The 17,122-nt window shown below is 42.6% G+C and overlaps 1 protein-coding gene across 1 annotated transcript; it reads left to right on the forward strand.

The window, feature by feature from the left end:
- The first annotated feature begins 134 nt into the window (after window positions 1–134).
- Window positions 135–14,233, forward strand: Sec61alpha (SEC61 translocon subunit alpha). Its single transcript, XM_065449569.1, has 11 exons — window positions 135–298; window positions 1,217–1,284; window positions 1,397–1,462; window positions 2,339–2,549; window positions 3,104–3,367; window positions 5,720–5,880; window positions 6,708–6,848; window positions 8,527–8,583; window positions 10,461–10,652; window positions 10,984–11,131; window positions 13,392–14,233. The coding sequence occupies exons 1-11, from the start codon at window positions 292–294 to the stop codon at window positions 13,505–13,507; spliced, it is 1,431 nt and encodes a 476-aa protein (XP_065305641.1). The 5' UTR covers window positions 135–291; the 3' UTR covers window positions 13,508–14,233.
- Window positions 14,234–17,122: the final 2,889 nt, after the last annotated feature.

Below are 17,122 nucleotides of genomic sequence, written 5' to 3' on the forward strand. Positions count from 1 at the left end.
ACTGAAAATAATTATAATACCCCAGTAATTGAGATAACGTGTTATATTTTTATATTTTTTTGCATACTTTGGCCAAAGACAGCCGCAAAACGCGCACATGCCTTCCACAATGGGCGGCTGCAACGTCATGCGCAACGCTGGCGACGTGGTCACTTCTTTTGCTCCGGTGTACGCTCCGCTATCCGGTTGTTAGCAGCCGCTGGCGGCCGTGTGTGTGTGTGGTGGGACAGTTAGTCGTTGGCCGTCGTACACACTACACATACTCAAGCAGTGGTCACTCAAGTGAGCAACATGGGAAGTAAGTAGAGCGATGTTTCAAGACTTTTCAGAGAGAGCTTGACGTTTTGGTGTTGTTTACGAGTGCGATTCAACATCCCTTGTTAGGATGAATGCACCGTGGAGAACGTCTTTCGTGAACATTTTGCCGGCTTTCTTTGTTGCTCACGTAGTTGGGCTCCGTAGGGCACCATTCAACAAGATTTAGCAGTCCCCCCACGAATTGGACATTGTGACAAGCTTTGATTTGTCATTCAATGTGCACAACTCGAATGCGATCGCGCAGTTATTTCGGTACCGTTGACTTCACCGAACTTAGCTTTTCGGGGTCATCGTGGACGCCGCTTTAAGTGTCAGTCTGGTGACGTTGACACGTTGCCGGGGACGTGTAGCAGCCGGTCTGACAAAACATCTTGGTTTATCATTTGTCATTTAAAGTCTACTTAGATTGATCTTGCATGTGCTATCACTAAAGCACATGATAGGAGCGTATCCGCTCTGAGTCTGCCGTGGTTATAGTGAGCGTCATTTGTAAGTTCGTGTTCATGACCGTGAAAATTTCGACACGAATGAGCGCAGCTCGTCAGGGTTTGGAACAGCTTTAGAAGGTTCAAAATGTTTTGTAGTTCCAAAGCATCTAATGCGACCTCTGTACTCAGCACCTTTTAGCTATAAATGCAGCTACCAGGCTAATACGGTATTATGACGCCCACGTATTGCACCATAAGACATACGTAGATATCCAACGAAGCATGCAAGTCTAACCGTAGAAGGTGCCGTTCAAGTTGCCCGTAACAATGTGGAAACGTTGGTTTTATTTCACAATCGCACCACGATCATTTCAAGGACTCTAAAATTTGATTGACATACGATATATGAATTGGTATTTTAGACGTAGAAAGGATGATGTTATCTAATTTGAGCATTCTTGTCCTTGCAGTAAAGTTTTTGGAAGTTATAAAGCCCTTTTGTGGTATTCTACCTGAAGTTGCAAAGCCAGAACGAAAGGTAAGCAATACTTTAGGTACTTGTGCTGTAAGTTAACATACTTGGGCTTTAGTAATCTTACAGTGCAGTTATATTTATAACACTGCATTCTGCATTTTTCTTTTGATTCCAGATTCAGTTCAGAGAAAAGGTGCTATGGACAGCGATAACACTTTTCATCTTCCTCGTTTGTTGCCAGGTGAGACTGAAGTAGTAGTTGACCTCGATACCAACAAGCGTTGTGTACTGCTTGAAGAACATGTTTAAATATAGAAGAATACTTGCAGCATATGACTTAGTGCTCACTACGAACCATGGCTGTGGACAGTATCAAAAATAAAAATTAACCAGGAAAAGGGTATTGTTGCAAGCATCCCTTAGGCAGTTTTATAGGTGCAGTTAGATTTCTGTTTTTTTCCATGGCAGCATTCGTTTTGTTTCCAGGCATAACTAGACAATTCAATGATGCCTAGTGAAAGAGAGTCGCATTGTTCATTCCTAGGCTTGCAAAGTTCCCAAGGTTACTTTCCGAAGTGCAGAATGTGGCAAGAAGAAGCTGGTTAGAGGATAGTCGTAAGGCGCAAATAAGTAATGGTGCCCATGTTTGATATTCGGGCGATTGTACATCTCGACGGGCAGTACTGCGTACAATATTATGCCACTGACTCGGCCTATGTAATCGTCAGCAGCTAATATGTGCCATCACGCTGGAATGAAGCCCGATTGGAAAGAAATAAAGAGAACCTCCTACAGCAGATTACTTCAAAGTGAGATGTGTGATTGGGGTACAGCCAGAAACTAAATGCCCACTAGCCCCAAATCTAAGCAGCTGTGAATGAATTGCCTCAATGTTGTTCAGAGTGGAAAATGTGGAAAGGTAACCTTCTCATTCACTCTTGCATTCACATTTTATTCCCATTGACTACGCATCTGTTTAAATGATGTCTTGCGCACACATGTGTCATAACAACCCATAATTTCTGTTTAGGGCCATATTGAAGTTCTGAATATCTAAGCAAGAATCTTTGCTTGTACTTCTAGGTGTTCGAATAACTTTCTTTCTTTTTTTCTGCAGATTCCACTTTTTGGGATCATGTCTTCAGATTCCGCAGACCCTTTCTACTGGATGCGAGTCATTCTCGCTTCAAACCGAGGCACCCTAATGGAGCTGGGTATTTCGCCTATTGTCACATCAGGTCTCATCATGCAGCTGCTAGCGGGAGCAAAGATCATTGAGGTTGGCGACACGCCGAAGGACAGGGCACTCTTCAACGGCGCGCAGAAATGTGAGTGTCTATTAGTTCATTTTGTGAACTGCTTTGTCTGCAGAGCCAGATGTTTTATAGTGTTGTAGAAGGGTGTACTGAGCTTTGTGGTGACTCTTTGATGAGATATTAAAGCTAAGTGAAGAAAGATGTTGCAGAATAATAACTATTTGAGCTTGTTGGTGCATGATTATGTAATTGGAAAATTTGCTAATAAAATGAACATGAAAAAACAACACATGATTGAGAACATCATGAATAACAGCAGGACATGACCTGATCACGCGACAGTATGAAAAAAGTGTATAACCATGTTGAGTCAATTTATTTGTCGATGTTTTTAGAGCAGCAAAGTCACTGTGGATGTAGAATAACATTTAGGCTAAGTTGAAGTTGTATAAGGTGACTGCTTCCTGGCAACCCTTACAAGGTTAGGGCCAGTTGCAGTTAACGACCTTCTTTTCATAGTTAGGAAACACAGTGCTTGATAAAAACACTTAAGGTGTTTTGGTGCTCCAAAGATGCTTGAAGGTGCTGCCATTTTCCCACATCTTTCCCTCTGAATTGTTTTTCAGTGTTTGGTATGGTGATCACGATTGGCCAGGCGATCGTGTACGTCATGACGGGCATGTACGGGGACCCAGCCGACATTGGTGCTGGTGTCTGCTTCCTCATCATCATCCAGTTGTTTGTGGCGGGTCTCATCGTGCTTTTGTTGGATGAACTGCTACAGAAGGGCTATGGATTGGGCTCTGGTATCTCTCTCTTCATTGCCACCAACATCTGTGAGACCATCGTCTGGAAGGCCTTCAGTCCAGCCACAGTCAACACTGGCCGAGGTAAGTGACAAGTATGCACTTGTGTGCAGATTGTGGCGGCAAACTTTGTTTTTATCAATTTGTGCTGGCACCCATGTATGTTTTCCAATTAAGCAGTGTCCACTAAGCCACAGCGATAACTCCCTTTGAGTAACAGAAACTGATCTTGAAGGCTATGCTTTTGCTGACTGAACGCACTGGAAGCTATTGCTGGAGCCGGAATCTGATTATGGTCGCCATGTTTTGGACAGCACCTATAGAAGTAGGCATGAAGGGAAGAGGTGGGGGAATGCATTGTTGGGACCTACGTGATTGAGTTGCTTGTGACAGTAGGAGGGTGGCTATGAGCACAGGTAGGACACGGGGTTCGTAGTAGTCCTTTAAACCTTTGAGAGCCCTTGAATATCAGAATGCCTTGTTCTTGCCGTTGAAAACTCGTATATTTCATGAAGTGCTTAAAAATAATGGCTTCTGTTTTTGGTGGAAGTTGGAAGTTCCAGCATAGAAGCTCTCGCAATACAAAATCAAGCCACTCTTATCCTGCTGGCAGCTTGTGGCAGTTACCTTCGGCTGTGCCTCCGTTTCTTTTTTTTAAATTTATTTTACGCAACAACAAAAACAGAATTGTTTGCTCGCTGTGAAAAGTAGTGCTTTGTTTTCACACCGTCAACACATTGCCTGGGCCTTGGAAGCCCCCATGAAACCTGACCTGGGATATTTTTCTGGAAAAATATTGTATACCTGGTGATAATAGCACAAACATGTTTCTCTCTCTCTCTCGTGTGTGTTAAAAAGGCATTTTTCTACACCAGTGTCTCCCAACGGTGTCTCAGTGTGAGAAGCTGTTAACTGTTTTGAAAGTTACTTCACCAGATTTTGGCATTTGCATACAAACAAAGTGTAGTGCATAGATCATGCAATAACGATTGTACACGTACTTTAAATCTCAGAACAGCGAGTTTCCTCGGCAGCAGATGCAATCAAAACAGCATAGGGATTCCCATGAACTACAGAGGGCACAAAACTAAAGTTCTCTTTTCCTATTTGTGGCTTATAATGGTACCATCCAACGAATGTCGCTGTGCAGGATTTTGTTGAAGGGACACCCTCCTGGTGACCTTTAAGGCTCACTGTTTCGTTTCTGTTTACTTTGATGCTCCTTGACTCAAAATTTATGTGCGCTGTGTACTGGCACTTCCGTTGGTCCCAAGAGCGCAATGATATTGCAAGACAGATGCAAGTAGACATCTGAATCTGAGCTTGTGTGTCACAACCGTCTGATGATAGCAACGGCTTTGTTTCGATTGAAGTTTCTTTTTTTACCCCGGTAAGTGATTTGCACTTGTACTCGGAGCCGTCAGTTTACTATTTAATGCTTTTTAATGCTGCTTCTTTCAACGAGCAGAGATAATGTGTAAGAATGTTATGAAAACATGTATTTTGTAATGTATTTATGCAATAGGTTTACCCCGCCAACTAGATTATTAATGTTTACACATTGGGCTGGGCAGTTTGTATCTTCTTTCAAAGCACTGTGCGGTTACAAGATGATGCGCGTGACTTTTAGAAGGTTACTAAAAAAAAACCATGTCACGTGTAGTATTGAAGTTTCTGTACTTGTCAGCCCTAGTAAATACTTGCACTAGACATGTTACAGGTTGTCGTACCTAATTAATGGAGAACTGTACCATCTTCTCTGAACAGCAGACAAACAATATGGTAACTTCAACATAAAATACCGTGTGTCCCAGCTAATGTTAGCCAAGCTATTCAAAGAAAAAGAAAAGATAAAACGATCGTGGTGCAAGATACAAGACCTGCAGTGTTTGGTCGTCAGTGGTCCGACAACCGAACAGTGTTGGTTTTAAAATCGTGCCTTGCACCGTGTTTTTTATATCTTTCTTTTTTCTTTGAACAGCTTGGCTAACATTAGCAGGGACACCCGTACAAACGAAATATTTTTACTCTCCGGCCACCGCCATTTATGCGTTTACCAAGCATTCTTAAGTAAACCATCGAGCCAGTACCAATATTACTATGCAGTTAAAACACAGTTTGTTAAATAAATTTTATTCCGAAATGTACACAAAAGCTGCATACGTTTAGCTCAATGCATGTGGTATGTTTCTTATGATTTAACAAGTTAATAACATGTACCTGTGGTTGACTACTGGACCAATTCATTTTTCTTGGCAAACCATGGTATCACATGCACGCAATAGGAAGTTTTCTGGGGTCGCAAATACACTGCTGCCACGGTGCGAATAAAAGGGCCTTTTACAATATTGACAATTACTCTTTTTATGGAGTATGCATTTGTCACTGCGCATTTAGAGTACTTACAGAGGGGCTTTCTTGGTGTGCTCCATGCAGGCACCGAATTCGAGGGTGCCATCATTGCGCTCTTCCACCTTCTGGCCACACGGTCGGACAAGGTGCGTGCCCTGCGAGAGGCCTTCTACCGTGCCAACCTGCCCAACCTCATGAACCTGCTGGCCACAGTCCTCGTCTTTGCCATAGTTATATACTTCCAGGTGCGCACTTTAACCTCTTCGCCTTCTGTTGTTGCTCGTTAGCCTTGGGCCTTGTTGTGGTATGTGGAAGGAATGTATAAAAAAAACTCATTTGAACAGTAATATAAATTACAGCTTTCCAGCTCATGAGAGTCCTCTGATGTTCACATATCCTTGCCCAGACTCTGGGCTGTGCAAGCAGTAATCACTGGAGGTACAGGGCGTATAGCAATTTGTTTGCTTAGTTATCGATCAGTCAACCTATCACTTTACTTTCACCTATTTCAATAAACAGACGGAGAAGCGGTGAATAAGAGCAGCCCTTCAGCAACCTGAGACAACCAGAGTGTTATTTTGGCTTGTGATTGAATGCAACAATTGCTCATAATTCAAGGTCCCATGCAAGTTATTTGAAGTCACAGTAGTTTACCATGCTGAAAAGTGAAAACATGGGTACTGTATTCCATAAGTATTCTTTTTCTACAATTCCATCAATTTCACTTCATCTTTTGTGTCAAGAGGCTGATCCCAGTGATAACGGAGTCAAAGCGTCGTGCGAGTCAGCGATGAAAAAAAGAATGAAATAATTAAATATGACAAGAATCATTGCAAAATGCAGCGAAAAGCTGCTTGGCACTCACTTTGTAATAGTGAACTGAGTGAAGGAGTGTAAATGGGTACGTGAATGGATCTTAATGCTTTACGGAACCCTGTAATGCCATCCAAGAAACGTCTTGCATTGAATAGCACCTAGTTTAGGAGCTCCTTGCTGAAGGAAGGACCTGCTGCTCCGCTCGGAACAAAAAAGAGAAAAGAGACCCATCTGTGTCCTCCCTCTTCTCCAACAGGGCTTCCGTGTGGATCTTCCCATCAAGTCTGCCCGCTACCGTGGACAGTACAGCTCCTACCCCATCAAGCTCTTCTACACGTCCAACATCCCCATCATTCTGCAGTCTGCACTCGTCTCCAACTTGTACGTCATCTCTCAGGTGAGCCGCTGCAAGGTCCTCATGCCTCCGTGACTCGTTGGCTGTGGCATTTGACTGCCAGTCATTAGGGCCACATGTTATGTTCACAGCCACAATAATGATATGTGACACAATGCAGAACGTTTGTGTTATTGAAAGTTGAGAGCTCCTTAAGGAATGTCAGGTGATTAGAATTGAAATGAATTTTACTCTGGCACGGTTAGTGTAATTAAGTGTCTTAAGACCCTAAGTTTCTAAACTTGTTGCTACACATATTTAATAATATTGGGCGTGGTGATGACAGCTGTAGTGATTGCGGCAACTTCGTTTACCACCCGTAGTACTGCATCAAAGAAGTTCTGCCACTAAAAAGTGTAATAGGCACACTTTATGTACAATAATTGGTTTAGCTGAGAAATTTATTTTTCGTGTGCAGCTGGTAACTGGGGCTATTATTGAAAGCAAGAGCATGCATTCTATGGCCAAATAAATACTGAGAATGTACTATATGGCACAGTTGATGTCGTATTGTATGCCGGTGTGGCACAACCATAATACAGAGCCTTCTGCTGTGAAGTCTATCGTACCATATTTACTCGAATCTAATGTGCACTTTTTCTTTCCGATAAAACGAGTCCAAAAATTGTGTGCGCATTAGAAACAAGTATGACCCTAAATTTACGTTACTGTATCGTCGTTGGCATTTCAAAATGGCCGCCTCATACGCACTTCCCGAGCTAGCTGCTGTAGCTTTCTCCATCTGCTGTAGCATGTGTCCTTAGCTTAGTTGACCGTCCGTCTTCCTGTTTTATGCATTTGATCTATAGCATAGAAGTGCTGACTGTGGAGTCACGCTGAGTTCATCACGATGCAACAAATAAAAGGAAAGTGATCACATGTGTGGAGACGGACGGAAATGGGGCCGTATCACGGCGTTTGCGCGGCTGCTATCTTGAAAGTGACATGCGATGGAAACACAGGCTACGCATCTAGGTGCGCATCGTGCTGTTTTCATGTCGCTAGTTCGCATTGAAGCGAGAAGTCGCACAAAGGTCAATTTTCTTGCTCCTGTTACTGTACTTCCTCACTCCAGCGTTTTAATGAAGACTTTCCGCAGTTGTTGAGTGAGGCTTGTTCATATTTGCTTGTGCACGCATGACACCGTGCTTATTTAGTTAATAAGTGAATGTTTAAAGGTTCATACGGCTGCTAAAATTACGATCCTTACTTTTCGTATAGCTGCCTACAAATATGCTGCCGCAATCGATGCTTTGCCTTTCGAGCGAAACTGCAACTTTTTTTTATTTATCGCAGCTTTAGTGCATAGGGAGCAAATCTTCGTTTTCCAAATGAGAGAAAGTTGTATTTCTGTACGGAAGAATAAAGTGTGCGGTACTGTAAAGGACTTTTCTTTTTTTTGTTTTTTTAGGTCACTGCGAACGAGTGCATGTTACAATTGAGGGCATTTGTTTTTTTGTTTTTTTTATTTTTTTTCCACAGAAAATGGGTGCACGTTACAATAGAGGGCACGTTAGAATAGAGTAAATATGGTAACTTGTGTTGTTTTAAGATGTTAAATCTTGTCAGTGATATGCTAAAAATTTTCAAAGCAACTTACACTCTGTGTCAATTGTTTTTTGTTTTGAATCTGCCCTAATTCTCTCTTGCTCTCTCTCTTTTTTTTTTTCTGCGCATCCAGATGCTTGCCGTCAAGTTCAGCGGAAATGTATTTGTCAACCTTCTGGGAGTCTGGGCGGTAAGCATTCCCACTACTTTTTTTTTTTTTTATGTGCATAAACACCAATGCATATGTCTAGCAGCTAATTTGCCCACTGTGCAATTGAAGCTGCTGGACACACTCATATATTAACCTTGAAGGTTAAGCCATGAGTTATAACCATGAAAAAAATAACTAAGCGTTACGAATAGTGGGCCTGACAGCAGCGATAAAACTGCAGGGTGTAGCACACCATAGCTTTGGTATGTCGGTCATGATGAATGTGTATACTAAACATCTGTTAATTTGACTGCAGTTAGTTTGGTTTTTTGGTTAATTCGATCGTGGCCAAATGTCCCGACCGCCACCCATGCATTTTCACAGGCCCGAACTTTCATTATTTCAATCTTAAAATTGACTTTCGCTAGATCATTTGAACTTGACCAGTCAGCACATAGTGTCTGATTATGGTATTGAGCAGTTCTAACACATACCATTTTTTTCATACCATTAATCAGGTGTGCATTAGATTTCTATTTCCGTTAGCAGCTTTAATGTCATCTCTACATTAGTTTTTTATTTTATGCGAAGCATATTACGAGAGCTCAACCCAGCTCCTCAGGCGCGGCGGTGTCGCCTTGAATACCACGTGACACCGTGACGTCACGACAGAGGAGAAGTGGCTTTGGCTCAACTCTTGCAAGACGGGCTGGGTGGGAATCGAACCAGGGTCTCCGGAGTGTGAGACGGAGACGCTACCACTGAGCCACGAGTACGATGCTTCAAAGCGGTACAAAAGCGCCTCTAGTGAATGCGGTGTTGCCTTAGAAACGAGCTGTTTCTAAGGCTCAGGCATGCGTCGCTTGCTCAGGCGCACATTTCGTTGCCGCGCCGAACGCTGCGTTGTTCGACGCTCACCGCGTCCAATGCGGGGCGTCCAAGGCGAAGCAGAGTAACGCATGAGTTGTTTCTTCGTCTAGCCGAACCAAATATAGCCAAGCAACAGCAGTTCACCAGGCTAAACAGTGGTTCAACAACTAAAATAAAGGCTAGTATGCTTCGCATCCTGGGCTTAACCTTACCTAAGCCACAGCCATTTTTTTTGACACGGAAAGCTGGCACGCATTTTATTGGGGGCGTTTTAGAATCTGGAATATGCTGCCAAATGAATCAGTGGTGTTTTTCAGCATTTTCCCCACATCTTGTAAAATTTGACACACTGGATAATTCAATTGATCTCGTCAAGATCGAATTAATAGAAGTCAACTGCATACAGAAAGCCCTCACCATAACGAAATGGTCAGGACGGTAAGTGGAGTTCATAATAGTAAGCTCTAGTTAGTTAAAAATCAGAGAGGCTCTAAGAGAGCCATACTAACCATAGAAGTGCTGAAGTGCATTTGAATGGTGTAAAGAAAGCAGAGTACATTGCATTGAAACATGGCAGTGCTCTTTAGAATCAACATAACAGCAAGATTCTGAAGACATCTGTCAGCTGCTGCTTTGTCTGTCGGTTATGAATGCGTGATGTAGCCTCAGTTTGGAGGATCGTCCGCTGTGCTGCCTTTGCCTGTCCAGGTAAGCAGACAGAAGGAAAGTGTTACCATGTATGCTACACCAAGCTGTTTCACTCAGATTTGCTGCTTCGCACTTCCTAGTGAGTGGAATCCGGCACCACTCCACTTCCAATAATCTGGTGTAAAATGCAATGACTATAGTCGGGACCTCGTAGAACTTCAAATAAAGTGGCTTAGTTATAACAAGGGTGTACTGTATACTGCTCGCCTTTTTTGTAAGCCAGCACTGTGTGTGTCCGCTCCTATCCATCTTTCGTCCATGTGCTGTATGCAAGTTCCTTGGATTATCATGATTCTGCCAAGGTTTTTTTGTGAACCTTGTTTGTTTTACTTCTGTAGGATGTTGGTGGCGCGGGTCCTGCCAGGGCGTACCCAATAGGAGGCCTCTGTTACTACCTCTCGCCACCCGAGAACTTGGCTCACATATTGGAAGATCCCGTCCATGCAGTGCTGTACATTGTCTTCATGCTAGGCTCCTGCGCCTTCTTCTCCAAGACGTGGATAGAGGTGTCGGGCTCTAGTGCCAAGGATGTAAGTAAAAGTGTTCTCTGCATTCGTCTGTGCTATGATGTTAATTAAAGGAGAGACCAGGCAGATCAGTGAAGTTTGCTTAATTGACCAAGAGTCATTGTAACGAAAAAATGGTGCAGAGAGCTATCATGTTCTAAATTGAAAATGGAGATTGATTTTTGTCCCTTGTTTAGATAATAGTAAACAAGAAAAGACGGTAGCAAACGAGTAGATAAACCATCAGTGCCATTTCTTGCAGGCTGATACAATGAACATGGTTTTAACTTTCTTTAGAATTAGGTTTGGTATGTGAAGATTGTGGCATTGGCATACCATTTCTGTTATCACCCAGGTTGCCAAGCAACTAAAGGAGCAACAAATGGTGATGCGCGGTCACAGAGAAAAGTCCATGATCCACGAACTGAACAGGTACATCCCCACGGCAGCTGCATTTGGAGGCTTGTGCATCGGAGCCTTATCGGTGCTTGCCGACTTCCTGGGTACGTGACGACGACTTCACTTTGAAATACTGCTTTGCACTGGCTTTCACAGCTTTCAAGATGATCTTCTACAGCAAATATTCATTAATTTGACTCCAGATAATTGAACACCAACCGCAAGTCCCCCCGAGCACCCATGCATTTCTGTGGGCCCAAAATTCGTTATTTTGATCCTAAAATTGGCCAGCACCGAATAATTAGAACTTGATCGGTCAGCATGCTTGCACCTGATCCCCTATTTTTCCAAGAAAACTGGGCAAAAAATTGCCTGCATGGTGCAATCAAATGTGAAATGAAAACGGCGTTTGCAGCTTTCATATGCTTTACCACATAACACAACACATAGCAGACTTTATGGAACCCCCAGTCACCATGGTTCAACACATTAAAACCCTTGCCCATTTTTCTTGCTAAAGAAACGGGTGCTCATTAGACTTCTACTTTGCCTAGGAGCCTCAAAGGGGTCCTGGACCAGCCCTTGGGCTTCGTGAAAAAGCAGTCCGAGGATAGCATACGCTGCTGTGAACATCTCAGCCAAATTGCCAATAACTCTGCTTCAGCTGAACGCATTGAAGTACTTTTTTCAGCGAAGTATTTCTGAAATAGGTAGTGTATTTGAACTTGAAATGCATTTCTCAACTTCAGTAAAATGTGGTTCAAGGGCCCTTCAAGTGTAATTTCTACATTACTATTCTACTTTCTTTCCGCTGTAAAATGTGTAGACTTTAGTCGGAAGAGACATAGTCATAGGACACATTCGGAAAGCGGGCGCGGGTTTGTTTTGGACGCATATTAGAATCGAGCAAATCCTGGCAAATGGATCAGCTGTGTATTGAAATTTTTTCGACATGTTGTTTAATTTGACAAGCCACACTATTAGATCAATATTGTTGGTCCTGTCAGCGTTGAATTAACGACAGTAGACTCTTTGATGTTACCTCCCCCCCACACACACACACATTTGTGTTTTAGATGGCGATTGTGGAATGTTCAACATAACATTGCTAGCTTTTGCATGGCCCCTTGATGTCGTAGCATTTATTCTAGATGTACAAGCAGAAAGCAACCTTCGACCTGCTGATTACTGCAGTTGACAATTTCAACCTTGAACTTGATAATTTAACCTTAACGGGTTTATTGGAATTATACAATTATCCAGTGGGTTAAATAACAGACGATATAGAAGAAGTGTTTACCTGAATCTAACATGCCCTCAAATCTAGCACCCACCCAGTTTTATAGCAAAAAAAAAAAAAAACTTAGCACTCCTCCAATTCTGGCAGTTAGAAAGAAAACGGAAACTGCAGAGTTTACCTTCATATATTCTAAATTTATTTACGCTTCTTGTCCATAGTCACCACTCTCAGACAGTTTTGTCAGTATGAGTCGCATGCTGTCGCTGTTTCCTACCGTATTTGATATTCCACATTTCATTAAACGATTACACAACCACGGCAAATAGAAATGGTTTCTGATGCCTGGACTAAGCACTTTTCCAGTTTGTCATGTGTTACAAGACTGTTAAACATCAAAAAACTTGCAACTCAGCTTCATTGTCGGTAGCCTTAGCATGCAAAGTAACTTCTCCTTTTTATGAGCTTTTGTAAAAACTGCATATTCAATGCCAGCCTACAGAAAAACTTCTCTCGCCATGTTGTGATGACAATGGCGGTGATGGCAACCTTGGCATGGCAGTAGGCTGTTGCCAACAGCGCGAACATAAGTTTCTTATCAAGTTGTCGTGAACCATCAGCCTTCAGACCAATTTTCTTTTTCATTTTTTAATGTGCAGGTTAGAATGGGAAAGGCACTAACCATTCGTTGTGAGCTGCCATTTTTGCTTGAAGCTCAGCTTAGTGCAGGCCAGAAATTTGTATTTTCAGTGAATATAGCATGTCATACACAAGTTCATTCCTCGTTAGTGCTGCCAAGACCAGCGCCATTGGGGTCTCCATTCGGGTCGGGCACAACCCGAATGGCACAGGCACATGTGGTGGCAATGGCACAGGCATGTTGTGTGTCGACGAGACAAATTCTAATGAACTAGCAAGGGCAAATTTTGTGATAGAAATAATGAGTCTTGGCTCATATAAACCTACGGGTGCCAGCCAGGTCCTTCATTATGAATAAATTAATCGAAGTCAAATTAGTGGAATTCTCAGTTCCTCAGTCCTACACTTTTGTAGTGAGCTATGTGAGTTAACACTTGGTCGCGCATGGTTGTGCCTCATTCTGAAAGCCTTTGCTTTCTCTTGCACAGGTGCCATTGGCAGTGGCACGGGTATCCTTCTTGCCGTCACAATCATCTACCAGTACTTCGAAATCTTCATCAAGGAACAGGGTGACATGGGCGGCATGAGCACACTGCTTTTCTAGGCCACTCAACTGTTCTCTCTTGTGTGTTGTTCTTGTTTTTTTTTTTTATCAGTGTACATGTATTTAAAGACATTAAAAGACAACCACCTTGTTGAGATGGCTGCAAGGCAGGTCCCCTATATGCGGCGACATGGACGTCAAGGAGTGTTGGGGTTGTGATGGCTGCCTTAAGAACTCGGGAGAGACTTGGAAGAATGACAGATGCGTGTCTACAACATTTGTGTTCCACTGAGAAGTTGTCAAACAGCATGGCAGAGAAGGAGAGTTCTTTCACATCTTTTTCAGCGCTTGCAACCACCACCTTCGTCACAGCAAGCATTTTTTTTTCTGTACTTACTGTCTTTCATGTTTAGCATGTGAGGCAGCAGAGGATGGATTTTTATTGTACATACTTACAGACGTTGTGTTGCAGGTTTTTGAGAATGTCACACTTGCGTATGAGTCATGTATCAAGTGCTTTTTTCTTTCTTTTCTTTTTAAAGCAGTGTCCATTTGTATAGTTGCTGCTGCAACACGATTGTGTGTTGACCATGTCAAAGGCAGACTTTTTTTTTTTTCTGCTAGGAATCTGGAAAGTTATGCGCACACCGGAGCTTTGTGAACATTTTTGTATGAACAATACCCAAACTGGCCTTTTTTGGAGGTCACGGAATTGGCAGACAGATTTGTCATGTATCATATGTATGACATGCGCAAGTGGAAAAAATAAAGGACTCTTCAGCAATAGTGGCATTTGCTCTGTGTAAGTTACGCACACACAGTCGCTGCACATCTTTGAAACTGCGCTTGAGTGGGGAACTGTATTATGTCATGATGTAATAGTTCTACGGAAACCCACAAGGTGGAGTGAAGTAATTTATAAAGGGAAGATGAGACACCCGGACCAGACGTCCAGGACCAGGATGAATTTTTCTTCAACTGCGGGGCTTTTCTTTCGAGGAACCCGTATGGGCTTTCTTTGTAGCAATTGCTACGGTTGGGTGGATGTCTCGCTTTTCCTTTATGTATATTGGGTCACGCAGGGAAGAGATTGGAGAAGCTCTACTCGATAAACCGTACTACAGGTATTGTCGCAGTCATGCAACTACTCAAATGACTACGCAATGCACCAGGCAAAGTATTTTAAAGTACAGCTGGCTCTTCGATGGACCTTCGTTGGTTGCCGCCGAGCTTGCTCCTTGGCAAAGTACAAGCGTGATATAACCACATTGTTTACTTTAAGCTCTGGCATACAAAGGTGGCCTACAATTTGAACTGTATCGATTCAATTGCAAAAGTGTTCCAAAATTGCCAACGCAAAATGCACAGGATCCAGCTACAAAAGAAGCTTGATGTAGACATACCACTTTTTACTCGGTTACAATTGTGGAGATACAAGCTGGTTATAAAACACAATCTACAACCAGGTACAAATTGAAGAATGGAAACAATGCAGTACATGACAGGCACAAGTAACATGGCTAGTGCGTCTACAGCAACGGCTAGACAGACGGTTAAAGTAGCCATTTCAAATTAAGCTGAAAACAAAAATGATCTTTGGTGCCTAGCGTGGGAAAGCCTGCAAGCAGGGTCGCAGGATGACTTGCACAAAACGCTGTCGCACACAACTACGCCAACTACTGAGCCTAAGCTAACTGTTTGAATCAAGAATGTTACAGAATGCAATTCTACACCAGCTACACGATTAATTTATGTGCACGTCAGCGAAATTTCCTACTATCCTCCATTCTTCAAGAGTAACACTGTTTGGCACCATGAAGAAATATTGCAGCATACCATTGCACTTGTACGTACAAACACCAGCACCAAATGGCAGCAGATCGCAATCCCTTTGGTAAAAGGTTCAGAAATGCTTACAAATTCCTGCCCAGCGTAAGGCAACTGTACAAACAGGTTACCCATCGCCATCTGAACTTGCTTTGCACTTAAATCATTATCAATTGGATACCGAAGTGCATAACTTGATTATGCAGGGTAAGCTGACGTTCGCAATTAGAAAGTCGCAGACCATAAGAGTGAACTAAAAGCTGACGTTCGCAATTAGAAAGTTGCAGACCATAAGAGTGAACTAAAGGTAAAACCTCCAGAGAGCAATTGCTGCAGTCGAGCACCTCTACCAGGAAAAAATAATTACGTTCTGGTTCTATTTGAAGCTGTGCAGTGAGCAACCTTTACGACGAAGTGACCTGTATAACGAACGATTTCGAAGGCCCCGGGCACTTTGTTACAAAGTCGTTCGACTGTATGACGATATTTGCTGTGGAAGACTAAATGAAGCACACAAAATGTAGTGCGACTGCTGTTTAGTTGAAATCTTGCAATGGCAGGAGGTTATAAATGAACCCACATGGGCACACACGTGCAACGAAGTGTGGGGTGTTTTAATCAAACATCCACTTCATAGACTTGCAACATCCGTGCGTTCACTTGGTTGCCTGCAAAATGTTTTTGATGTGAGCGTTCCTTCCAACAGTTGCACCCCATTCATATATGGAGTCCGTTTTGCCAATTTAAAGCCATTGTCTAGAAGTTATTCCATTATATGTTTTGTTCATAACATGTGGTTGCCTGTTAATTCTCTTCCGCATCGTGCTAATAATGTAGAGGTTGTGAGAGTTTTGCATTATCGACTACTCGGAAATCATTGATAGGGATGTATAGTGCTATGTCCTAGCCACATCAAGCAAGTGCTTATCACAGCATAAATAACAAATAAAGGCCTACAGATTAATGTTTGATCACCAAATATCTGGTTTATTCAAGAAAGCCAACTTTTTTTCCATGAATAAGAAATGTTGAGGCCAAATTGCACTAACTGCTGACAGTTTACATTTTAGCATGTACAGCTGTGTACCTCTGGAAGGGTTGGTTCTGCGCTTATGGAGTGGCTGTATGACACACTTTCTCACATTATTGTTTGTTTTTGTTCACATTGTGTGCTCTGCACTCAACAATGCCGCGTACTTATTTTAGGACCCCAATTGAGCTCTACTTTAATTTTTGCCACTACTACCCCTTTAATCAGTTGAACAATTAATGTGTAACTGTACCCTCATGCAACACACGACTGAACATGATAGTAATGCAATGTCAAACAGCCCATAAATTCTTTTCTAAAGCCGGCTCAATGTTCTCTGAGACACTGAAAATCCATTGGCATCTTACGACGCCCAACTCGTGAAGTGATGCACCAACTTATTACAAACTGCGCATCTTAGACCTCTTCTCAAATTTCTTCTATTAGGCCTTGGCTTATTCCTGATCCCTTAATTTCTAAAAGACATCACTACAATTGTGGCAGCGGCAACGTGAAGTGTGTTTCAAGTGCCTTTACGCTCGGTCAGCTCCATGTAGTGTTGCAATGACATTTGCAGAGCGCAGCACGCTCCTTGTCCACAAGCACGGGCCATTAAATGGTAGCTTACAAATTTGTTCAACACTCGTACGAGCAGTAGTATTAGGTTCACGAGTGATAGTGCTTGTCTCTCTTATGGCAGGCTCTGGCTGAATCCTGGCTGGGGAGATTTTTTTTTTTTTTTTGTGCAATGTGGGGTTGATATTGCACACGAAGCTGTTTTACATCTACAAAAACTGCGCAATTAAGCATGAATTAGC

Source organism: Dermacentor albipictus, chromosome 5 (assembly GCF_038994185.2).
Source record: "Dermacentor albipictus isolate Rhodes 1998 colony chromosome 5, USDA_Dalb.pri_finalv2, whole genome shotgun sequence".
Classification (NCBI taxonomy): Eukaryota; Metazoa; Arthropoda; class Arachnida; order Ixodida; family Ixodidae; genus Dermacentor; species Dermacentor albipictus.